The sequence below is a fragment of the Asterias amurensis genome, chromosome 10 (genome assembly GCF_032118995.1).
Source record: "Asterias amurensis chromosome 10, ASM3211899v1".
Lineage (NCBI taxonomy): Eukaryota > Metazoa > Echinodermata > Asteroidea > Forcipulatida > Asteriidae > Asterias > Asterias amurensis.
In genome coordinates, this window is record NC_092657.1 from 522663 (window position 1) to 548594 (window position 25932).

Below are 25932 nucleotides of genomic sequence, written 5' to 3' on the forward strand. Positions count from 1 at the left end.
GGTGAATATATCCAGTTATAACAAAAACAGGGAGGAAATTGTCGAAAGCAATGGCAGTTATGTAATACTTCCTTCATGAATAATAACAATTCTCTGATTTAATTAAATGAGTGATTTACTTGATGTAGGTAGGTCGGATAGAATAATGGTTTGGTACAATGAACGTGAATGTGTTTCAAATAATTGATTATGCTGGGAATAAAGTCAATACAGGCAGGCAAACATCTGCCCATGATGTTAATTATTTGAAATGAACTCTGAATGAAATTGAGTAAGTTGCAGTGTAGAATAAACCAGTTATTGTTTTAATGTTTGTGATTACTTGGTGTTGATGGGGGTTCTCTTTCAAAATATGTTTTAAAATGTTTTCTTTCCCCCAAATTCTTCTCTTTTAAACAATCTCATTCAGTCCGGTTATGTGCTTCTTTTATTATAAAACCACAAATTCTTTTGTGACTAGTTCCAAGTGTCAGTTAACTTTATAATTAATTGTAGACATTACAAAATGAGTCAAATTGTACACAAAGAAATTGACCCCGAAAAAGCGAAAAACATAAAGTTTAAATTCTCTAAAGAAACACAAGGAAAATCACAAAGTTACTGGTATAAAAACCTTATAAATTTTATTTACTTTGAAATTAACAAAATGCAGTCATTTAAATATACATTTGCACAAGAAAGAAAACATGACTGTGTAGGAAAAACACAACCTCTAGCCATCAGGATGGCTCGGTGGTCTAGTTGGTATAAAGACATCTGGGCCCAATTTCATAGAGCTGCTAAGCACAAAAATTTGCTAAGCATAAAATTTCTTCCTTGATAAAAACAGGATTACCAACCAAATATCAATTTGTTGCATATTGCTTGTTACTGGTATTCAGCTGTTGTTTGTTTATCCCCAAAACCATATGGAAGTTTGGTTGGTAATTTTGTTTTTATCAAGGCAAAAATTTCATGCTAAGCAAACTTATGTGCTCTCTATGAAATTGGGCCCTGCTCTAGCAATGCAAAGGTAGTGAGGTTGAATCCCACCCGAGTTATTTGCCTGTGTTTTTTTTCACAGAACACCAAAAAGTTCTAAGTATAGAGTGCCTATTTCACATCGGTGTGAGGATAAAAAACAAAGAAGAGATAATTGAGTGAACCAAAGATTTATGATCTTCTCTCCAAACAATCATGTTGATTTAAAGGGAAGGTACACTATTGGTAATAGCCAGAGACCAGTCTTCTCACTTGGTGTATCCCATCATATGCATTAACTAACAAACCTGTGAAAATTTGGGCTCAATCGGTCATTGAAGTTGCGAGAAAATGATGAAAGAAAAAACACCCTCGTTAGATGAATTTGTGTGCTTTAAGATAGAAATAAAAGACTTCTACATGTAGCTAGAAGTCTTTTATTATTTTAGTGATAAATTACCTCTTTCTCAAAAACTACATTACTTCAGAGGGAGTCGTTTCCCACAATGTTTTACACTATCAACAGCTCTTCAATGCTTGTTACCAAGTCAGTTTTTAAGTTAATATTTGTTTTGAGTAATTACCAAAATGTGCACTTTCCCTTTAAGTCTGGGTGCCAGGGGACTGAACATCCATCACATAACAGCTGTGGGTACAATCCCCTTTACAACCTCATACCCACAATGGGTTATTTCAGCTGCAACATTGAAATTTAAACTTTTAAAAGAACGCCCTCTTATCAGACAACAAATCGTTTGAGAGTAAATATTTCAAGATATACAACAAATCACTGATAGTAGTATCTTGAACTAAATCTCATAGAATCAAGACAATTTTAAAGATACTTTTTGGTGTAGATGCTTATATAATTGTAGTAAACGAAAACCTCTCTATAACTCCTCATTGCCTAATTTGTTACTCTTTAATTGCTCTAAAAAGGACCCCTTACAATCAAAACTGGTTCTTTTAGATGAAACCATGATTTTAAGGGAATGTCCAGTTTGGTTACTCCAAAAGTTAATTTCCATAAACACTTTCCGTAAAAGCACTGCAGCTGTTGATGTGTCACACGTATAACATTTTGAGCAGCAAATCCATTTAGAGAATGTGGTTTTAAAGAAGAGCCAAAACTATTATGAATGAGGAAAATGTTTAAATTGTATTGGAACTTTGCAAAGGACATCACAGCAAAAGCACAGAGCACCACTGCAAAAGCTGTGGGTGTCGTGGGTTATTTTGAGGCCTGGGATAAGGCTTTTGAAGGAGTCTACAAAAATAAACAGAGGTCATGTTTCTTTATCTCATAATATTTGACCTAATGGTCTCCTTATCATTCATTGGATAACCATCTACTGAATATTCATTAGTTTGCATAATATCAATGACATCACTATCAGTTACTTCCATTGACGTAAAGCTCTGTGTATTGAACCCACTATCTGCCTGCATTGGTGTGACCTCTCGCTGGATGACCTTTGACCTTGGACTTGCTGCCGGGAACCCTCCAAGAGTAACAGACTTTTGATGTATAAACTTTCCATCAGGTTCTGGGCTGGAACCATCTAAGCCGAGGTGGGTACCATCTAAGCCAAGGTGGGATTTTGATGTTGTAGGAATAGCGCTGAGTACCAATGAAGTATTACTGGGTACCAGTTTCAAAGTGGAAGTGAGTTGCTTTCGGGATGTGAATAACTGGTGCCGCATGCTCTCATCAACTTGAAATGATGGGATATCATCGGAACTGAACATGCTACTACCAACTGGGTTGAGCATCTCCTGGTCATCGTCAAGGAACAGATGGTCCTCAGATGGTTGAGTACCACTACAGGTTAAATCATCAGAACACTTGCTGGGGTTGAATACATACGACTGCTCCATACTACACATGGAAGAGGAAGCTGCGTCCGGGCTGGATGATTCAGAATCGATGGAATCACTGTGATCATTGGAATCACTAAGATCAGTTGGGTCTCTTACTGTCAATAAATCACTCGCTTGAAGGAAGTCAGTCATGGGTGCATCATCTATGAATAAAACATATACAACAAAATCAATCAAATTGATGTATCCAAATTGGCTGTTACAGCTATGGTTACGACTGTTGCTATGGGTGTTGTTAAAGAAATACTCTACTTCAATGCAATAGCGGAAATCTGGCTGCCTAATAAAAAAGACTGGTGCTTCACTCCCTGATGACCCAGCACCCCACAACTCTTGTGGGAGACAAGGATCAAGCCTTGTGGGAGATGAAGATAAAGACAATACCAACTTAAAATCGGAGTTGGCGGCTACAGCTACGACTCTTGCCAAGATTGTTGCTAAGGGTATCATTTCAATGTTGTTGTTGTTGTTTCGTTTTTCAAACTCCCACAAGAGGATATAAACACCAAGCTGGCAACATCAAATCTCTCTCATACAAACATTGGTTTTAACTTTAATGATGAATTGCACAAATCTAGAAATTGAGATTCAGTAACTATATATGACAATAGTTACTCCAGTCTTTGCTGAATGAGTGATTAGCTTGGACATTTGAACCAACAACTTTGTAATTGTAATTTCGGCTGTCCAACCACTGGATCCATGTATGATGACGCAGAAATCTAGACTTAGCCGGCAATTCAGATAAAGGATTTCTACAAACTCTATCCTACCAATTTTGTCTGCCACAGATGTAGGGTTTTTCTCAAACTCGACTTCACTTGCGCAGAATGACATTGCCATTATCTCTTCACTCGAGGGCGCTAGATGCATCTCGCTGGACTTGGATTGAGGATTGGCAAAGATGGGTGAGGCTTCTGGTAGTAATAAACCACTAGAGGGCGCTCCACTTGTGTTGGAAGAGTTCAATACTGGCTGGGGAGAATCTATCAAATCAAATCATTTGTTTCATTATTACTATTATTTATTTGACAAAGAAAAACCAAAAAGAGCAAAAACAAGAAGATGATTAAAGAAGTAATCCAAACGAAAATAAAAAAAGGAACAACAGAAAGAAAAAAATATAATTCCCAACAGATTTGATAAAAAGTGTGAACAAATATTTGACCTTTGTTCTCTTTCCTCAGTCAAGTCAGTGTTTTTTGTGGCAAGTAGTTCTTAAAAGTAAACAAAAATAAATAAATACCGCACATGAGCGCAGAATTTGTTTATCTGCAGCAAGGATTTTTTAGTTTAAGAAAGTTCTGTGCTTATAAACGATGTGACCTCTGACGTCACTCGAAAACCATAACATGATTCACGCGCATACCGCCAGGCAAAACCTCTGTGTTTTGGCAGCCAGCTAGAAAGTGTATGCAATCTTACCATGACTACGCGTCTTTTTGCCCAGCGAAACATGACGTATACAGTGTTTTGTCAACAGAGGGCGGTTTGAATGTAAACATAGGTCACATCGTCTATAAGCAGTTCTATGACCTTGGACCCAGTACCTGTTGCTGGTGAGTATACGCTGCCTGAGATGGGAGAGAAAGCTGGAGAGCACATGAGACCAGTGGATGTAGAGCCTTGACGACAAGGTGTCCAACGTCCTGGCGTCATCTTACTAGAGATAGGACTCGATGAAAACTGACTCTGTAGAGAAATTCAACAGGAATTTACAATCAGTAATAACCAACATGTAATATGGAAGGTCTAAGTCTTGACTCTTAACATCTCCAACATCTCGTCTAACATCTCCAAAATTGCAATCGCTGGTTGCCATAGTTTATTCTGTAGAGCTTCTGCTTCATAGGGTGCTTTCGATTAGCTTTCCTGTGCTCACTCGGGTGAGCCCCTGACTCGCCCTTTCATGGTGACGTGATGCAACTTAGGCCAGCCCCAAGTGACCCGTTCCACAAGCAGGGCACTTGGGGCTGACCCGGTTGAGCCCTGCGATGACGTCAAACCTTTTCAAACATACCGGTGGCAGACCGGGGTCGACCCGGGGAAGCTAATTGAATGCACCCACTAATACCTTTAAAGAGTGGATTTGAATTTCCACTCATGAAGCTTGTGTACATGCTACTTGAGACAATTTAACTTTTGGCAAACGAATCAGTGAAGTAAATTTGACAAGATAAACAATAAACCTTTGAACTTACTTGCACTGATCCTGGAGTATTGACGAGACTAATATCTGAACTTGATAATGTAGAGTCATCTACTTGTCTGATGGGAGAAACCTAAGGGGTTTAAAGCAACAAAGACATGATGAGTATGAACATTTATAAAAACATTTATAAAAACATTTATAGAGCACATTATTCGATAGGCCTCAAGGCGCTTCACAGATAAAAACAGAAGAAGAAAAAAAAAGTTAACACATGTTCACTCAATGCTTTTTTGTACAAGTGAAGAACCAAGGAATGTCCACAGCGTGTTGAGATTTGAACACGTTGTGGACTTACACAAATGTTTGGAGGGATAGGGTTTTTCTTAAGTGTACAGTGGTCGATTTCACAAAGAGATAAGACTAGTCTTTCTGAAGTTAGGACCAGTTAACTGGTCTTATCTCTTATACAGCATTGCCTAAGACTAGTCCTAAGTTAGGAAGAGTTTTGTGAAATCGACCCCAGAACAAATGAATGTACACAGAGTGTTTGCAACTTAGAGTGGGTTTGTATGGCCTACCCTCCGAGGACATTTTTCAATATGGACAATAGAGGCCTTCCTCAAACCTCGGCTTAGGCTCCAGCTCAGGCTTCATGTGCAATACGCACTGCTCCAAAATGCAGGTTTAAGGCCGAGCTGCGTACACAGCGCGCGGAGCCTAAGCCTGAGCCGGAACCCAAGCCGAGGTTTGAGAAAGGCCCTAGGTCCTCACCAGTCGGTTCTTTGTTTACATGGGTCCTCACTAGTCATTTGTGTACAAACCAATAGGGATTGCTTCAATACAGGAACAACAGAAAGTACAATAGGTGTCCTTTAATGTAATGGTCAAACACGACTGTGTGTACGCACCTGTGGTGATGGGATATCTGGTATTGTTTCTGGCGAGTGTTCATCCTTGAGCCCTCCTCTAGCTGGAGTTACAGTTGGGCTGGATTCTCCGATACTAAACAGCTTACGACGCAGGGTAGAAGTACTAAGCTCATTACACTCATCCGCTTCCTTGTCTTCTTGGTTAAATCTGTCTCCTTAGAAAATAAAGTTTATATTGATGATTAGCAAAATCATCATTCTGGTATTAAACCTATTTTATATCTGTTGTGTGCAGTACCCGATGCTAAAACAAAGGATTCGGACTGCCTCTAGCAACCGGGTAATCTCAGTGGTCTAGTTGGTATGACACTGCTCTAGAATAGCAAAGGGCGTGGGTTCGACTCCCACCCGAATAATATGCCTGTTATTTTTTTCACAGGACTCGGGTAAGTACTGAGTAGACAGTGCTAACACACATCGGTGTTTGACCCCTTGCACGCGCGTCACACACGGCGACTGTTCCACGCTCACCATTTTGGTGGTCAATAATAGGTTCAGCGTAAACATCGGGTTGCCTAAACTGAGAAGTCAGGAGATTATAAAGCAAGACAAGTTTTCAAAAAGAACACAGTCTACCCAGCAAGTACACATGCTGTTACAACAAACCAAATGCTAAAATTTTAATTTATCATAAACAGAATTTACCAAGTACAGCTAGAAGATCAAAATCCATCGGTAAAGACACGGTGGTCTGACAAGACACTAGGAAAAAAAATAAATAAGAAATGCAAAAACATTTGAAATTCTTCAATAAATGACCGACTTTTCATGTCTTTACAAATGTAGTCCAAGGCCGAAGTTCATACAGCTGCTTAAAGACACTGGACACTATAAGTAATTGTCAAAGACCAGTCTTCTCAGATGCTTGATTTCGGGACCTCAAAATCTAATTATGAGGTCTCAAAATCAAATTAGTGGTAAATTACTTCTTCCTTGAAAACTACGTTACTTCTGAGGGAGCCGTTTCTCACAATGTTTTATACTATCAACAGCTCTCCATTGCTTGTTACAAAGTAGGTTTATATGCTATCAATTACTTTGAGTAGTTAACAATAGTGTCCACTGCCTTTAAGCAGAAAATATTGCTTCACAGGAATCAGAAGAATACCAGTCACAAAGTGTACATGTGACATGGTAGTTTGGCAGGTAACCTTATTCTTGTAAGTAAAGTTTGGTTATGCTGAGCTACTTTTTGCTTAAGTAGCTCAATGGAATTGGTCTCAATGCTTAATAGATGGATTGCAATACGCGTACACCGGTGCACTTGTCCCTTGTTAATACATCAAAGATGGCGGTGGATGACACGTATTGCAATCCATTATCTACTGTAAAACTTGCTGGAAAGTGCGATATTAGTGGGAGGGTTAATGTTCAGCCTAGAATTGGACGTACCTTCAACTCTATCATGTTGTCTTGTACTCATATTAACTTGAGGACTGCATTCAACACTGTCTTCTGCAAATAAATCATTAAAATGAAAACATTGCCATTTGAAGTTAAAATATTTAGGTGTTCGTAAATACTTAGTGCATCAAGCATTTCTACCTGTAACATGCAAAAACAATTGTAAGTTCAAGATTTATAAAAAAAAAATTCTCTCTCAATAAGTTTTGATGGTACTTTTCATTGTATACAGATTATGTGCTCTTATTATTTCTAATGAATCCCACAGTCCTCGCAATCTTCATTCCTCTTCTACTTCCCATTTGTGTTTGTCCCCTGCACCCCACACCTACATCCGGTATGGCCAACGAGCCTTCACAGTCAACGCACCTACATTATGGAACAATCTCCCTCTTCACATCCGTCAGGCTTCATCTCTTGAATCCTTCAAAGCCATGTTAAAAACTCATATACTTTTATAGTAAGCCAAGTTTTTATAATTTGTGTTTTTTTGTAGTTACTGTACAGCGCTTAGTAACTTTTGTAAAAGGCGCTTTTGAAAATATTATTTATTACTATTATTATTATTATAATTATTATAATTGTTTAATTGTATTAATAAACACCTCACAGAGTTTATGAAAATTCAACTGCCTAAAGAATTGCCCTTGAGAATAATTCAAAAAGAAATTCAACTAAAGGAAAACCACAAATTCTTGTTCACATTTCTTTGTCATTAACAGTATTTTTAGTGGCAATAATAGTGTGAGGGGTCGGACACTGTGTATAAGTGACCCATAAACTTACCTGATATTGTTGGTGGATTGGGGGAAAAAGTCACATGCTTCAATGGTTTCTTGACCGACCACGGTGATGGCACAATATGTTGCTGTGAGAAAAACTGTACACAAATAACAAAATATAAATCAATGAATTATTCTGACTTATAAAAAGTTTTTGTATCATTTAGAAGTTTACTTTTGAGCTTGTCAAACCTCCCTCCATAAGTAACCAGTGGGTTTGTCAAAAGTTAGCAACGACAATATCACAGAAACAAGAGGAAATGTAAGTGTGGTTTGGTACAATGGAGTAAGAAAACAAGATACTGGTAAAATGAAACGTGTTGTGAAACAAGCATCAAAAATCCTAGGGATAGACATCGATCTTGATGAAACTTGCAAAGATAAGGTTCTATCTATAGCAGAGGCAGTAACACCAACCATCCATTGAACAAATTGGGGTGTCGTGGCCAAGCGGATAAGAGCACCGAATTCAAGCTCTGATGCTTCTGTTCAGCAGAGTGTGGGTTCGAATCCCGGTCGTGACACTTGTGTCTCTGAGCAAGACACTTAACTATAATTGCTTCTCTCCACCCAGGGGTAAATGGGTACCTGTGAGGGCAGAGATGGTTCTTGTGGTTGATTTAGCCGAGTAGCGCATATTAATGTTGCACAGGCTGCATACTCCCTACCAGGGAGCTGAGATGGTTTAAGGAGTGAATTAAGGCCCAGTGACCAGGGGTAATAATGTGAAGTGCTTTGGGACACCCTCCGGGTGTGAAAAGCGCTATATAAAAACGGGTTATTATTATTATTATTATTATAAATTGTTCATCAAAACTAAGAAGTGGTAGGAGATGGCAGTCACTTTGATGCAAAACAAACAGGTACCTCCACTCCTTCATACCATACTCTGTCCGTCTCCTCAATGATCAACCCAGACATAAATTACATTCTTTACTCTTTGCTAAGATGTTATTCAGTTGTTTCATGTGATTACATTGTGGTTTATCATGTGGTTTATTGATTAATTTATCTGATTTATTTTTCAGTAGTACATTATTATGATTACGAATAATTAGTTTGTGTATTGCATGTATGCAAAGAAATTTTCCTCCATGGTAGGACCATTAAAGATAAATTGAATTGAAATGAATTGAAATCAGGGTTTGTATTTTATTACCTGATCGATAGCTTGCTGAGCTCTTTCTTCAGTGTCGCTATCGAACGTACTCTCTTGTTGTACTGGGTACTCATCAATGTCCGCTGGATGTAGGACTGCAAGATGATCTATTGACCAACGGAATTTACCTTTACTCTAGAAAATAAACAATACAAAGTGATTTACATCAAAAACAGTTATAGGCCTAGGCCTCAAAATAATCCATGTCACCAACAGCAATAGGGGACTTTTGGGACGCTTGGTGGCAGCAGACTTACCAGGTAAAATCCATTGTTGTTGGTAATGTGCACATGCTCAGAACTACGTAAACAATGGACATTTCTAGGAGTAGGGATGGGGTTAAGTGTGGGGAGGAGCTGAGGGTGATGAAAATACCATACCTGTGAACTGGAAGGGGTCAACACACTTTTAGAAAACACAGATGGACTAAACTGCGTCAGATGAAGGCTGTCCACACTGTCTGCTTCAAATGGATTCAATGTTGTGTTTTTGCTCGACATACTCGAATCAGGAGGCACTTTTTGTTGACAATCCATTCTGTTGTTCGTTGCACGTAAAAAACTAAGAAGAAAAAAAAAAGGGCATCATTGTAACTTCATAAAGTAATTTCTATGAACAGCACTACAGGCAGGCAGGAATGTAAGAATGTACTACGTAGCTAAGATGAGAAAGCCTAGCTAATTGCGATAACGTAACCCTCCTCAACGCCGGTAGGAGCGAGGGTTACGTTATCGCAACTAAAGAAAGCCTTGGTCGTGTTGGTTCATGTAGTGTAGATGTAGGTTTGACTTGTTTATAAAACTATGCCTGTTGGGTTGGGGCATAATGGCTATCAGGCTATGGCCACTCCTAGAATAAGTAGAACTATGCGGTTTCGTTCTGCTATTGTCTCCCGTAACCTCATACATAATCATAGACGTACACCTCTCACGACAATAACGATACTGGTTCATTCAATAAATTTTTGAATCGCAAATCTCTTTATTTTTTATCTCGCCAAAATAAGGCTCTACATGTATGTGTTCTTTGACCTCTCATTCGCCCTGGGGGCGACAGAAAATCCACTCCGCAATCTCTTAATTATTAAAGTGATAAATTCTTACCGTAAAAATTCAGTCCCCCAACTTCAACTAGTACTAGTAGTAGTACAACTACTCCGTTTTACCACACCTAGACTGCCACTAAATGCCGATAAGTTTTTGGTCAAATATTTTATAATATAATGATCAAATACAAACATGACAACTATTCCATTAACGGTGTAGGATTTCTACCTCCGCCAACCATTAAACTGACGATGTGTGTAATAATAATATTCTGTACACACACCGACGATGCCGACCGCCGACGGATTGGAAATAGAATTTGTCGAACTCGAAAAGTCACTCGTCAACCAACGAATAAACAACCCCCACTATCCTCAATCCAGTGATTAAATAGACTGGTCGAGCCAGTGTCTCCAATAAAATGCCAACAATGTTATTAAGAACTAATTTACCAAAACATTCTGGAAGTTCATTTTAAGAACCACTTACCTTTAGCTAAATTTAAAAACATCAAAGTTGCAGATTGAGATTGTACTTTTAAATTTCTCAAAGCACTGCGCCTATTTTGTTGTTAGTGTGGTCTCAGTCTAACGAACGTTTCATTCTAGATACCAGGGAGGCCGATACTAGACTAGTTAATTGTACCTGGGTACCAGATCAGGGAACGCAGAAATTGGACGTGCAGAGTACAGCCAGTGAGCACCACACTAAACTACGGAGGTTTAAAGATGCCATGATGATTATCGAAAGTGGAGGGCGGGGTGCAGGACGGGGGGGGGGGGGGGGGGGGGAGAGGGCTTTCAGCTACAGTTACGATTCAAGGTAACGAAGACGAGTGGACAAGACTGCATAAAGTTATGTTAGTAATAACTTGAATGTTGCATATTTACCCAAATAACAAGTTGTGCATATGTGGGGCCCAGCTGAACCGAAACAATTTCAATGGCCTTCAGTAGTGTACAATCTTGGGCCTTAATTCGATATATGGACATAACGCACTTAGATCAAACCTTCTTAATTTTTTCAAACTTTGGGAACTTTATGGGCGTTTAAAGACACTGGACACTATTGGTAATTGTCAAAGACCAGTCCTCTCACTTGGCATCGCAACAATATGCAGAAAATAACAAACCTGTAAAAATTTGAGCTCATGATTGGTCGTCGAAGTTGCGAGAGCTAATAATGAAAGAAAAAACACGAAGTTGTGTGCTTTCAGATGCTTGATTTCGAGACCTCAAAATCTAATTCGAAGTCTCGAAATCAAATTCGTGGAAAATTACTTCCTTCTCAAAAACTACGTCACCTCAGAGAGAGCCGTTTCTCACAGTGTTTTATACTATCAACCTCCCCCCAGTACTCGTTACAAAATAAAGTTTTATGCCAATAATTATTTTTAGTAATTACCAATAGTCTCCACTGCCTTTAATCTTACGAGATTTCATTAAGCATAGCAAGTAAAGAGTTTCGCATAATTTGGGGAACTTAGTGGGCGTTTAAATCCGCTAAAGGGTTGGGACAGGCAGGCCGAACCCATTTTAATTCACAGTGTATATACTAAACAAACCCCAGGTCAACTGTGTTTGATCTAATGATCTAATTACGTGTATACCTAATTAAAACTTTGATTAAACTGACTGTTCCTGTCTGGGACTGTTTACTATCGATCATTGATAAGGAACTAACAACATAGGAATGTTAAATGAGTCTTATGGATCAAGCATAATTATTATACCAACTTCATACATTAGGAAACAAGTACAGAGCACATTGGGGCGCACATGAGGCGTTTTAAACAAAAAAACGTGTAAATTACGTTTGGTAACATTGAAATTAATGGAAATTACTTAGATATCTATGAAACTTTTGACATTGCACTCAAAAGTTAAACTTTTGTTAAAGCTGTCAGCGTAAACTACCATGGCAAGAAAAATATCAAAACTTTCTGAAACTAAAATAAGTGATCAAAGATGCTCCTCTGGTTTATGTAGACATAATAAGGGACACTGGGTTTGTGAAAGCAGATGAAATATCTTACTTGCATGCATGCGGGACAGGGAGATCTTGGGACAACTCAGCCGTAACATCATTGGCCGAGGACAACACTCGAAAATATTTTTTTTAAACAGAGCTTTGATCATTGCTGAGTAGAGTTATGATATTTGTAGTTATAGTAACACCATGTTTGCGTCACTGTACATAACTGGTAGAAGGAACAGGGTGGTGCGGTCTGTTGAGTTTAAGAATTAAAACCAAACTTGTTACATTGATCTAAGACACGGGCTAGTCCATTTCATCATAGGGGGATTTGTTTGCACTAAAATAAAAGCTAATAGCTGTGCGAGGTGAACGTTTAAAATGAATGCTCATTAATTTAACTGATTATAGCTTCCATAAATGCAAAATGAATAAAATTATGTATTTTTTTGTAACATATGCTTCTCTTTTCCTTTCACTGATTCTGCGTCATTTTGACCCATTTTTTAGTCATAAGAACAGAATTTCTGGATCATTCTGACCCAGAATGGGCTAGGCCAATCAGAGAAGTCTGTCATCCGTAGATTCTCATCAGTGTCCTCCATATTATTTGTATGGTCATGGGTAGTTGCGATAATCGTAACCCTCCTCCCGACGGCCGCCCTGGGCGGCCGTCGGGAGGAGGGTTACGATTATCGCAACTAGGTCATGGGCTGTGGGAGGATGATTCAGTTTGCCATATCGGGGGGGGGGGGGGCAGCATCTCCTGCCACATCACCGCATGACCGGTTCAATTCCGACTCAGGAGTTTCTTAAATGTAAAAGAATACACCCTCCGTTTCTTTGGTTAATCCCTTGGTTCAGAGTCGACGAGTCCATGACTTACCAATATTGGTTCAAAAACACTCGTGAAACAAAAGTGACCTGATACAAAACGGCACCAACTCCTAAACGAGATTTAAGTCACAACATAATTAAAGTAAACACATTATGAACTACTTTTATCAAACTACAGTGTGGATTTGTTTGATTAAGGGATAATGATTTAGTTTGGCAAGTTTCAAAGTGGGATATAAAGGAAGATGGGATTTGGGTTAAGAACAGAACACTGGTGACAGATTGCGATAGCTTGATTCTGCAGGACTTCACTTCGGGTGAGTAAGTATTTTTCTTTATAGCGGTATTTTTTTTCAAAGTAGGCTCAAAAGATTGATTCTTCATTCAGAAGCCTTGTTTACAGTTTTTGTAACAGTTTTAGAGCTATACAAGTGAGATGAGAGGATAGCCCCAATTTAAACAATTTTAGGCAGTGTTTTCTTTTAAAGATAATTATAATAATACAACAAATTGCAAAGGTAAAATATGCAAAGATGAACAATGAAAGCTAAAATCGTAACAAATACGGATTAGAAAACACTGTTTTAATTTTGAATAAAATAATTATAGGATACCATTCGCAGTAAAAAGTTTGTTGTGTATAACTAATGGCGTCCCTTATGTTAGAATTTCTTTCGATTTTATTTGCTTTAACGAAGCTCAACGACAAAGTCACCCCCTTACAAAGTCGCTTTTGTTTTGATCTTGTAGTTGTAGATGTGTAAAATAAAACTAACGTTTGAAATACACAACCTGAAAAGCGTTACGCGGTAACACTTCTAAGATTAACATTTTGTGGCATTAACAAAACCTGTATCCAACTCTTTACTTATTCACATTACATGAGTTACAGAGCTCACAGCAGCGAAATATGACAATTCATGAGTAAAGTGGTGGCTCTGAGAAGAGCCGGTTTGTACTGCACGACGTTTCGGTCAGTGTACTCTGACTGTCTTCTGAACAGAGAGCACACCGACGAAATTGTCGAGTAGTACAAAAACCGGCTCTTCCCATAACCCTACTTTGTTCCACCATGCACCACCTTAAAGGGAAGGTACACGTTTGGGAATTGTCAAAGACCTGTCTTCTCACTTGGTGTATCCCAACATAAGCATAACATAACAAGCCTGTGAAAATTGGAGCTAAATTGGTCATCGAAGTTGCGAGAAAATGATGAGAGAACAAACACCCTTGTTGGACGAATTTGTGTGCTTTCAGATAGGAATAAAAACTTTTGGCTAGAAGTCTTTTTATTATTTTAGTGAGAAACTACCTCTTTCTCAAAATATATGCTACTTCAGAGGGAGCCGTTTCTCACAATGTTTTATAAATCAACAGCTCTCCAATGCTCGTTACCAAGTCAGTTTTTAAGTTAATATTTGTTTTGAGTAATTACCAAACGTGTACATTCCCTTTAAAGGCACTGGACACTAGTGGTAACATAGCTACTCGAAATAATTGTTAGCGACAATGAGAAATAAAGGGCTGTTGATAGTCTCACTTGATAAGTCTCATCTAGAACTGCTTTTGTTTCGTCAGTTTATAAGAGTTGTGAGTCTCATTTGAAATGCTGACTCTTAACCTTATAAACAATTCAATGTGTATTTGTTTGATTTTTCAGGGGAAACAATTCAAGATGCTGAAATTCGCCCTTATTGTGGGCGTGGCTTGCCTCTTGGCTATCAGTGAGGGTCGACCAGCAACGAATGACCGTGAAGGTGATTTAATGAACTTGATAAAAGAGGTTATTGAGGATGAACTGAAGGAAGATCTAATGGCAAAACTAGAGATACTTGAGGAGTCCGCAGGTACGTCATCATTTATTGTCATAATCTAGGTTTCGCCACTGCCTTTATGGTTCAACTTAACAAAGCTAATACACTTCGATTACGACACAATCATAGTGTTGTTGATGTTTATGTTATTTGATATCATTTCGATTTTTTCAGGTATAAGCTGGTCAGAGCGCCCAGAAGGCAGCAGACCACCACGCCCAGAAGGCAGCAGACCACCACGCCCAGAAGGCAGCAGACCACCACGCCCAGAAGGCAGCAGACCACCACGCCCTGAAGGCAGCAGACCACCACGCCCAGAAGGCAGCAGACCACCACCAGAAGAGGAGCGTGAGTTTAGGGAGGACCGCAAACCAGAGGAGGAAGACAGACCTGAGCGCCCAGAAGGCAGCAGACCACCACGCCCTGAAGGCAGCAGACCACCACGCCCAGAAGGCAGCAGACCACCACGCCCAGAAGGGAGCAGACCACCACCAGAAGAGGAGCGTGAATTTAGGGAGGACCGCAAACCAGAGGAGGAAGACAGACCAGAGCGCCCAGAAGGCAGCAGACCACCACGCCCAGAAGGCAGCAGACCACCACGCCCAGAAGGCAGCAGACTACCACGCCCAGAAGGCAGCAGACCACCACCAGAAGAGGAGCGTGAGTTTAGGGAGGACCGCAAACCAGAGGAGGAAGACAGACCTGAGCGCCCAGAAGGCAGCAGACCACCACGCCCTGAAGGCAGCAGACCACCACGCCCAGAAGGCAGCAGACCACCACGCCCAGAAGGCAGCAGACCACCACGCCCTGAAGGCAGCAGACCACCACCAGAAGAGGAGCGTGAGTTTAGGGAGGACCGCAAACCAGAGGAAGAAGACAGACCAGAGCGCCCAGAAGGCAGCAGACCACCACGCCCAGAAGGCAGCAGACCACCACGCCCAGAAGGCAGCAGGCCACCACGCCCAGAAGGTAGCCAGGAACCTCCTCAAGATGAAGATCTTGTTGAGGAGTTGCGGGAGGACCGTAAGCTGATGAGTCTTTACCGTCGTCTCCTTAGAGGTTAAACCAAAATCTTATAAACTAATATCGACTATGGAATCTTGTTTTAAAGGCACTGGACACCTTTGGTAATTGTCAAAGACCAGTATTCTCACTTGGTGTATCCCAACATATCTCATAAAAATAACAAATCTGTGAAAATTTTGACTCAATTGGTCAAGAGAATAATGAAAAAAAAACATCCTTGTTGCGCATCTTTGTGTGCTTTAAGATGTCTAATAAAAGGCTTCAGGCCTGAAGTCTTTTATTATTCGAGTGAAAAATAACCTCTCTCTAAAAAACACCACGTTACTTCAGAGGGAGCCTGTTCTCACAATGTTTTATCAATGGTTCCCCATTGCTCGTAATTATAATACTAACAATTATTTTGAGTGGACCAATAGTGTCAAAATGCCTTGAATGTGTGGTTAATTATTACTTCATTACAGGTCCGACTGCTATACTTTACCCTAAATTTTAAGATTTTTGATTGAACAATAAAATAAGACCCTTCTTCGATTGTTTACAAGCAGGGCCCAATTTCATAGCTCTGCTAAGCGTATAAGCAAAGAATCGGCGCTTGCCCTGCAAGCGTAGAATGGTGATCGTAAGCGCAGAATTAAACGCTAAGCAGAGGGCTATGAATTTGGGCGGGTTCGGTTTGGGCCCATGGTGGAGCTATGACCCCTATACCAGTGTTACACGCGATAATGCCGGACACTCTCTCGCCGCCATTTTGTGACTCAATTTTGATAAGTGTGTAAAACGCCACTTTGCCCCACAAAGTAATGTACACTAAAGTTGTTTAACTCCCAAACTGGCGCGAGCAAGGTTATTAAGTATTAGGATTTGAAACTTTGCATAGTGGTGGAAGTATAACCATGAGATCGAAACAAGATCTGTAAACCGCAGAACAAACACTACTCAAACAAAGATTATTCACATGGTGCTACCACAAACCTCTCTTAACTATGGGTGCGTTCGTTTAGCTTCCCTGGGTCGACCCCGGTCTGCCCCGGGACGTTCGGATAGCTTTGACGGGGCTCACCCGGGTCAGCCCCCAGTGCCCTGCTTGTGGAGTGGGCCACTTGGAGTGTCCTGAGGTGCATGCCGTCACCACAATAGGGTGAGTGATAGTTCAATTAGCTCTTGTCAGGGGCTCACCCGAGTGAGCACCGCGGGGTCGACCAAGGGAAGCTAATCGAACTTATCATGGTGTGATGATGACGTCATGTCAATAGGGCCTGACACTTTATTAAAACAATGAAACAGAATGAGTTCATAATTACAGCAGACTTTGTAGACCTTTATTTTTATTCTTTAGATCGTATACATAATTTTAAAGGGCAAAGTCAAACGTAAAAAGAAAAAGTTTTTTAAAATTAAAATTGCAGACTTTAGCGTTTTAATAGTGGCTTGTTTGCAGTGTTCTGTTTTACAGTGTTTTAATTTCTATGCCCTATATTTTGTGCTCTCTTTATGTAAAAGAGTGAAAAACTACTCCGTTTGTCCACCAATATTATCACTCTTTAAGTAGGATTTGAAACTTTGTATGATGGAAATACGATATGGAAAGGTTTGCGGTAACACCATGTTATGACTTTTGTTTGACTAAGAGTTGAAACCAACGGTTCTTTTCAGAACCACCCCAATTCATTGAGAGATAGTCATTACATGGTGTCACCGCAAACCTCCTTCCATATGATCAAACGTTAAACAATTTATGGCGGACAAATCTTTTTAGAGTGAAAGATGGGTAATACTTTCAGCTCGATTTAGAGTGAAGTTCGGTCAAATTTCACTCAAAAAGAGTGATAAAGATTGACTTTCACTCAAAAAAGTGAACTTACACCACTCGGACTATGGAGTGATTTTTCACTCTTTTACATATCTGAGAGTATGCTGTTATAAATAATTCCATGCTTGGAGGGCTAAACACACATTTTGGAAATCATTTGACCCATGTGTCCAATTTAATAAAGTTGTTTAAAAGCAGAAAATATTGCCTGACTAATTTCTTTGCTTGGCAAAAATTGAGTGGGACTCCAGCCACAACAATGAAAACTTAATTTTATTTTGGCTGGTAACTTGTTTCTGCTAAACAAAACTGTTCTCTGCTTAGCAAGTTTTTGTGCTCACAGGCTTTGGGCCCAATTTCATGGCGCTGCTGAACGGTAAGAACATTTCGCGCTAACTGTAGCAGAAACAATAGACCTTTATCATGCTGCCTCCATCCTGGCCATGTTCCTCGTATCGAATATCAATCATGAATGCTAGTAATCATTTTGCAATTAGGAACCAGACTATTTTGTTCTTCCAGTTTGGTTGGGCAACGTTGATATTAATGGGAGAAATTCAAGATGGCCGCACCGTGTTAAAGGTCTACTGCTTTGCACAAGCGCCTTTCACATGAATAACAAGAAAATGTGGCGACCATCTTGTGCTTCATTCACCACTGATGTGTACATTCCTTTTTCATCAGAAGCACCTGAAAGTTGGCATGCTTATTCGTGTGCTTTATACAGTTAGCAGCGCTATATGAAATGACAAGTGTACAGTATGCAAAACTCGGCTGTTAAGCAGTTCTAAGAAATTTGGCCATGTCCATCGTTAAGATAATGCAGATTTATTAGCAATAGGTCCTATTATCAAAAAAGATACAAAGTTACATGTGAAAGTTACAGCTGAATACGGAGTAGACTTGACTCAAGTCCCAATCCTGTGCCATCACCAGAAAACTATAGTATGCCCAATAGCTATACATTTCGACGGCGGGTATGCTTCTCGCATAGAGAACGGGACTTGAATCAAGTCTATCTACGGAATGGCCCCCATAATCAACCATCACCATAAAAAATTACTGGAGAAGAGATATCAGTATCACACAAACATCTACTTGCTTAGTCCTTCCGGTTCAGTCTTCAAAACATTCGATGTAGCACCCTCTATTGTTATACTAATACACACAAAAACCAGGGCCGATAATCGGGACCATTGCGAAGTTAAAGATTTGATTCATCTAGTGAGAAATCACTTCTCAGATTGGACCCTTGACCTTTGACACCTAATAAGAAGAGCCAAAGTGCAACACACAAAATGTATGTACATTATGCTGTACATTTATTGCCAATTCACTCAACCAAAATTTAAACATTAAGTGTGCTTTAAAGTCTACAAAAATCAAATGCATATAAAACGCAAGATAAACATTTGGTTAATAGAAAAGAAAAATGAAATAATTTTGGTAAAATAGAAAAGAAAAACTGAGCTTCAGATCTGGCCCTAGAGCCCAGGGGTCGATTTCACAAAGAGTTAGGACTAGTCCTAACTTAGGACTAGTCCTAGGAGATATACAAATTGCATGGATGGCCCTAAGTTAGGACGAGTAACTGGTCCTAACTCGAGATAAGACTAGTCCTAACTCTTTGTGAAACCCACCCCAGTGCACTTATCGAAAAGAGAAGGGGTTCGCCCCTGTGTTAATGGTTTGATTGGCGGCATATTGCACCACAGCACCTTGTAAACCATTACATGGTGCAATATAGGTCTGAAAGAAGTGAACTAGCTGGCCTCAGGCCACCAGTCTAGTGTGCAATTTGAGCCAAGTGACCTCACCAAAACAGGGCCCAATTTCATTGAGCTGCTTAGCACAAAAATTTGCTTAGCATGAAATGTCTTCCTTGATAAAAACAGAATTACCAACCAGGTTTGCATTTGTTGCATATTGCTTGTTATTGGTTTTCAGCTGTTGTTTGCTTTCCTGAAAATCACGTGGATATTTGGTTGGTAATCCTGTTTTTATCAAGGGAAAAATACCATGCTGAGCAAATTTTTGTGCTTAGCAGCTCTATGAAATTGGGTCCAGGCCATGACCAACAGTTGGAACTTACGCAAAATTTGCACCGTGTACTGTCAAGTTCTAAACCGTCACACACAATGCACTTATTTCAAATCCCCCCATTACAACACAATGGGTAAGAGTTTAGCATTTTCAAATTGCCCAAACGAAATTATTAACTTATGTCTATAACATATACATAACTTACATGCATTTAGTGCAGTGTTATGAATAGAAAGTTGGTAGAAAAAAAACCATACTTTTTAAAGGTAAGCCCACTCAGTGTAAAAATTTTTCCATTAAAGGTGACTCACATTGATACAAAAATGTTTAAGGCCAAACTGGTATTATTTTAACATTAAATATCATTCACAAGCTCTATTGGGAACTATCTAGAAATGTGATAGGAACGTGTCTCTCAATAGATCTTTCTTGACATGGATGTTCATGGCATCAGTCATAGCCCGAACAAAATATGCCACTCAGCAAAATCACACAACTAGAAAAGTCTAGGGCCCTATTTCATAGAGCTGCTAAGCACAACAAATTTGCTTAGCATGAAATTCCTTCCCTGATAAAAAATAGGATTACCAACCAATTTTTCATTTGTTGCATATTGCTTGATACTGGTATTCATTTGGTTGGTACTCCGGTTTTTATCAAGAAAGAAATTTCATGCTAATAAGCAATATTTTTTGCTAAACAGCTCTATGAAATTGGGACCAGATGGTTTTCAAATTCAGTTTCTTAATCTCATAATAATTAATACTGGCTTATACTAAACAGCACAAATTAAAGGCTAAGAATTTGTAAAATGTCATTTAAGGCACTGGACACATTTGGTAACTACTCATGAAGTATAAATAAAGCATACAACTTGGTAATGAGCAAAGGGACAACAGATGTTTTATTGTTTCGATATGTTGGTTACACCAAGTAGGACTACTGGGCCCAATTTCATGGCTCTGCTTACCGCCAAATTCTGTGCTTACGATCGCGATTCCCCGCTTACATGCAAGCGGCGAATTTCTGCGCTAGCCTTGTAAGCATAGAATGCCCAGAAACGTGGAGTATGCACGCGCAGAAGCCCAAATTCGCCGCTAACCCGTGAAGTACGCTTGCCGTAAGCACAGAATTCCCTGCTTCCGTAAGCGCCGATTCTGTGCTTACGGTAAGCAGAGCCATGGAATTGGGCCCTGGTCTTTGACAATTACCAAATGTGCCCAGTGCCTTTAAAAAGACACAATAAATGAGTAAAGGAAAGTTACTACATGTATCTGGAAGACTACTACACTAGAAGTTAGAAACCAGGTTACGATAACAACTTTATTTTTCTACAACCTCAATGCTAAAATATATCTTGTTGTAATATAGCTAATTTCTTTACAGGTTTACTTAAATACCATTTGCCATTGAGGCCGAGTTGTAATCGGTCGCAGGACCATCGCATGACCGAATATAAACCGACCTTTAGACAATGTACTGGCGCAGACCTTTCAACTACTTCAATGTGATCGAAGAGATACGTAGTCTGAAATTGAGGACTTCCCAAACGTAATCAGGGATAACACTGAGGTGACGTTGTGAATAGAAGCCCGGTTGCAAATGCTAAATGATGATGGTGGTTGTATTAAATAACCTGGTTTCCACTTTCCAATGTATTTAAGTATCGAATCCTTCCTTAAACATCATCATGTCTTAACTGATGTCTTTCCTTTAACACGTTCACTAAACAAACTACGGATCATTATAACTTGAATGAAAAATGTCACCATCATAACGACCACAGTAACAACAGACCAGAAGGTTACCCTTTCATAGTTACGCTCTGCCAAATAGCGATCTCGGAACTCTACGTTTCTTAGTAGTCGCTGATGCTGTATGGACTTGTGCATGTTGTCTCTTACTACATCTAAGGAGGTCTGTGATGGAAGAACAAGCATAAACATATGAGAATATTAATAACATACAGACAATCAATCAATCAATCAATCAATCAATCAATCAATCAATCAATCAATCAATCAATAAGTCATTTAATAAGTAATAATAATAGATAGTTCTTTAAAATATATAGTGCGTTTTACAATAATGAGAAATAAGTTAGTGCTCTGGTCATAAATAATAAATAAATCAATACACCATAAAACCATGAACCAATAGGTCAACCGATAAATCCATCAATATGTCATAAACCAATATGTCATAAATCAATCAATCAATAAATTTATACATCATAAATCAGTCAATCTATGATTATTCAAAAAATCCAATCAATCACACATGAAAGCAAGCAAGTAAAAGCACCAAACAGTTAGTCAATAAGTCAAACTGGCAAGTAATACAGTAACAAATAACCAATCAATCAGTCCGCCAATAGACCTTTATCACGCTGTCACCATCTTGGTCATGTTCCCTGTTTCCAATAACAGTAATGAATGCTAACATTCATTGCGCATGGCACCAGACTATTAAAATAAATCGGCCAACTAAGGACACAAGCAGTACATCAATCAATAACATAATTCAATCAATCATGGAAATAACAAACAGCATCGACATGTAAAATTAAGGTTAAATAAATCACTTGAACAAGCGAGCAATCAATCAATCACTCAATATTATCAGACACAATTCAAATAAGACATTTTACATTAACCTCTTCAAAGAAAACTTTACACAGAACTGATTGACATTTGAGATTGTTCCCATTCTGGGGTGCATTTCATCAGCCGTAACCAATATTTTTTTCCGGTTGATTAGGCCCTATGTTAATAACCGGCCAATGACCAAAAAGAACATTTTAAAACGAACCGATTGACATTTGAAATTGTTCCCATTCTGGGGTGTATTTCATCAGTCGTAACCAATAATTGTTTCGCTTGATTCGGCCATTTGTTAATCACTAGCCAATGACTGAAACAGTTTCTGGTTTCGACTGCCAAAATGCCCCCTAAAATTAAAGTAACTAAATGTAGGCCAGAAGGAGAAATAGTCTGGTTCCTTTGTGTATAATGAAAATCAGCATCCATTACTTTTATTTGATACAAGGAACTTGACCAAGATGGTGGGAGCTTTACCTGTATTTCTTCCAGTCGGACTTCAAGGAAGTCTGTTGTGGTTTCACCTCCCAAGGCTTCCACCCAAGCCGGTTTCTTCAATTCTGCCTCGTCGTCATTGTAGTCAAGGGCAAGGTCAAAATAGACCAGCTGTAACATAAAAACAAATTGAAAAATGCCTTTAAGAGCTGTTGATATTATAAAACATTGTTAGAAATTACACAAGTTTGAGAAAAAAGTGTAGTTTTAGAAAATGAGGTATTTGTTTTCATAAATTAATTTTAATCTGAGAAAGGCTGCAACCATTGCAAAGTGCATTTTCATTGGGAAAATCTTAAAGACGTTGGGAAACTTTTTTGAAGGGGCACCAATGCCAAAACAAGGGCCTGACCTCTGTGCCTGTTACATAGTTTACTAACCTTTTCTGACATTCTGCTGAAGGAATTATCAAAACAAAATAGGTAGTCCCCAGTTTCATGAGTTCCAAATCTGCAGGAAAAATTAAATAGCATCAGCATCAGCAAAACGAATGAATGAATAAATGAACAAATTGTTCATTATTTTTTAGCATGTGAATGGAACTTAATTGTTTTTGTTTTTTATGACAATACATACTTAACATCTGCACTACTCTAACACCGTGGGGCAAGTATAATGCAGATTAAAAATCCAGTGCGTTGGCTATTTACAAAAAGCTGAAGCACATAGCCTGGGGAGTGACCTTAAAAACACCAACAATCAGTAGAATAAAATTTGTTGAATAACATTAACATACAAAACAGATGTCAAGGCAAATCAATGACTTTTCAAAACGTAACAGATGTCACAACAAATTAAAATTATTATTATCAGTAATCGCGTTCAAGTGTAGATACCTTTGGGGACCAAGGACAAAACAAAAAGACTCCAACAGGTTGATCCAGAACCACAATGTGTTATGGGTAGGTAGAGGGGGCATTCAACGACACAGTGTTTGTTGTCATGCACAACACATGCGCACGTATGACCTTTATCTCCTTATGGGTTCAACAGCGCCCTCTCTTGGTATGTTGCTATTCGAGATAAACCTTATAGGGGAATTCTAAAGACTGGGGTACTGTGCACAAGACGATTTGTGTACAAAGTCTATGGGAAACTGCAGGGACACAAGAAAGACCATCAAGGATGAGCCAACCTGAGAACAGAAGAGGTCCACACTGTGTAGGGATATGAAACACTTTGTGGATTAACAACTGTCCACACAGTGTTTTTACAGTGCTGAAGTGCGCAGCATAAACCATGGCAGGCCCAGTACAGACCCCTGTGGCACAGTAGTTCAAAATAACAGGGTCTGATATCGCGGTGCCAATACATACATGTTGAGTTCTATTGTAGAGATACTATTTGCACCATGCTAGGGCTGTGTCCTCTATGCCAAGGTGGTTCTGGAGCCAAGAGAGAAGGATGTTGTGATCAACAGTGTCAAAGGGAGCACTAAAGTATAGGATAATGTATCGAACAAAAGGAATGTTCACAGAGTGACTGCAATGTTGACAGGGCTGGGTGTGTACTCACGTGTAAATGCCTTCTTGTTTACGTGCTTCCGTTGCTAATGCTTTATTGGTTGGAGACCTCAAGATAAAATTTATATCCATCTCTCCTCCTTCTATTACCTGCAAATAAACAGAGGTCATTCCAGGTCATCTACCAGGGCAATCCAAAATATTCTAAAGAAGACCTTCAATCATTCACTGACACTTGTGACGACAGAGTTTTAACTTAAGTGAAACATACACAAGTACTGTGGTTACTGTGGTGGGCTGAGCATGGAGAAAAGCGACCATTTGAACTGCGTGTGTAACTGTAGCATGTGTAACTCTAGCTAACATGACTAACTAATTGTTTGTTACTGTAAGTGTAATCCTGTGTAAACTGTTAGCCAAAGCAAAATGGGTGGAAACGTGGTGGAGACAAAGTCAAAAGTAGCATGAGTAGGACGGTCAGGAGGACCGCCCACCATTCCAACCCAAATCCATGAAGTTATTCATTCACGACGACTGTATGAAAAACAGTGTGGACAATTCGCCCCGAAGAGCCTCATATAAACCAACGTATTCAACACTGAGTGGGGCGAAAATTCATTTCCTTACCTGAAACTCGAAATCTAAAGTCTTCTTCTCTTTAATATGTTGATGAAAACATTCTCTTCTCCCGGCTGGTACGACGACAGTTAAATCATGCTCAATGCACAAACACCCTCTCAAGAACCCCAGCAACACTATTAGTGCACAGTGTCGCACAAGTACTGATGTAAAATCAATCATTTTGACGATTTTTCTCGGGCACTTTTACAAAAGTTTGTACACAACTCGACCGAGCAAGAGCCGACGACGTGTGCTTAGTGTGTCACTGGTAATCGAAATCATTTACCGGTCAACGTGGCAAAATTGTTGGGTACCAGCAACGAACCAATGTTTGGTTGTGTGTGTTTTGTAAACTCCAGTCAGTTACAGTAAATCAGCATCGCACAATAGAGGGCGCTATGCTAAAAACGGTGACCCACAAGTGCGCACGCAATGTGTATGAGCAGTGATGGGCCAATGATATGGCGTTATTCCTTTGCCCATTGCTTTCAGCACAAAGTACGGTCTGTGCACAAAGCAATGGGCACAGGAATGTTACCATATCACGAGTCCAAAGCACGTAAATGTAACGGTCTGTCTTCTCATATACTGTGCACAAGCAATGGGTACAGGAATATTGCCATATCCTGGGTTCACAGCACGAAATGTAACGGTCTGTCTTCTCATAGACTGTGCACAAGCAATGGGTACAGGAATATTGCTATATTATCCCGGATCCACAGTACGTAAATGTAACGGTCTGTCTTCTCATATACTGTGCACAAGCAATGGGTACAGGAATATTGCCATATCCCGGGTCCACAGCACGTAAATGTAACGGTCTGTCTTAGCACGTAAATGTAACGGTCTGTCTTCTCACATACTGTGCACAACAAGCAATGGGTACAGGAATATTGCTATATCACGGGTCCACCAAGGCCCATACACTGTACACAA

At 39.5% G+C, this 25932-nt stretch overlaps 3 protein-coding genes across 4 annotated transcripts; 1 reads left to right on the forward strand and 2 right to left on the reverse strand.

Moving 5' to 3' along the window:
* Positions 1–615: 615 nt before the first annotated feature.
* LOC139943307 (uncharacterized) lies at positions 616–10915 on the reverse strand. The gene is made up of 11 exons (XM_071940128.1): positions 10803–10915; positions 9648–9828; positions 9268–9402; positions 8113–8206; positions 7315–7377; positions 6568–6624; positions 5902–6077; positions 5043–5123; positions 4392–4533; positions 3615–3827; positions 616–2984 (listed from the first exon to the last, which is right to left on the reverse strand). Exons 2-11 carry the CDS (start codon positions 9801–9803, stop codon positions 2257–2259), a joined length of 1845 nt encoding a protein of 614 aa, XP_071796229.1. The 5' UTR covers positions 9804–9828; positions 10803–10915; the 3' UTR covers positions 616–2256.
* A 2474-nt stretch (positions 10916–13389) lies between these two features.
* Positions 13390–20305, forward strand: LOC139943087 (uncharacterized). Of its 2 annotated transcripts, none has more exons than XM_071939901.1 (3): positions 13390–13441; positions 14785–14971; positions 15113–20305. In XM_071939901.1, the coding sequence occupies exons 2-3, from the start codon at positions 14800–14802 to the stop codon at positions 16000–16002; spliced, it is 1062 nt and encodes a 353-aa protein (XP_071796002.1). In that variant the 5' UTR covers positions 13390–13441; positions 14785–14799; the 3' UTR covers positions 16003–20305. The 2 variants fall into 2 exon arrangements, with proteins under 2 accessions (XP_071796002.1, XP_071796003.1); XM_071939902.1 differs by having other exon boundaries at positions 13406–13445.
* LOC139943088 (transmembrane emp24 domain-containing protein 5-like) lies at positions 19069–25273 on the reverse strand. Its single transcript, XM_071939904.1, has 5 exons — positions 25003–25273; positions 24428–24525; positions 23293–23362; positions 22895–23023; positions 19069–21736 (listed from the first exon to the last, which is right to left on the reverse strand). The coding sequence occupies exons 1-5, from the start codon at positions 25174–25176 to the stop codon at positions 21506–21508; spliced, it is 702 nt and encodes a 233-aa protein (XP_071796005.1). The 5' UTR covers positions 25177–25273; the 3' UTR covers positions 19069–21505.
* Between the last annotated feature and the right edge of the window lie 659 nt (positions 25274–25932).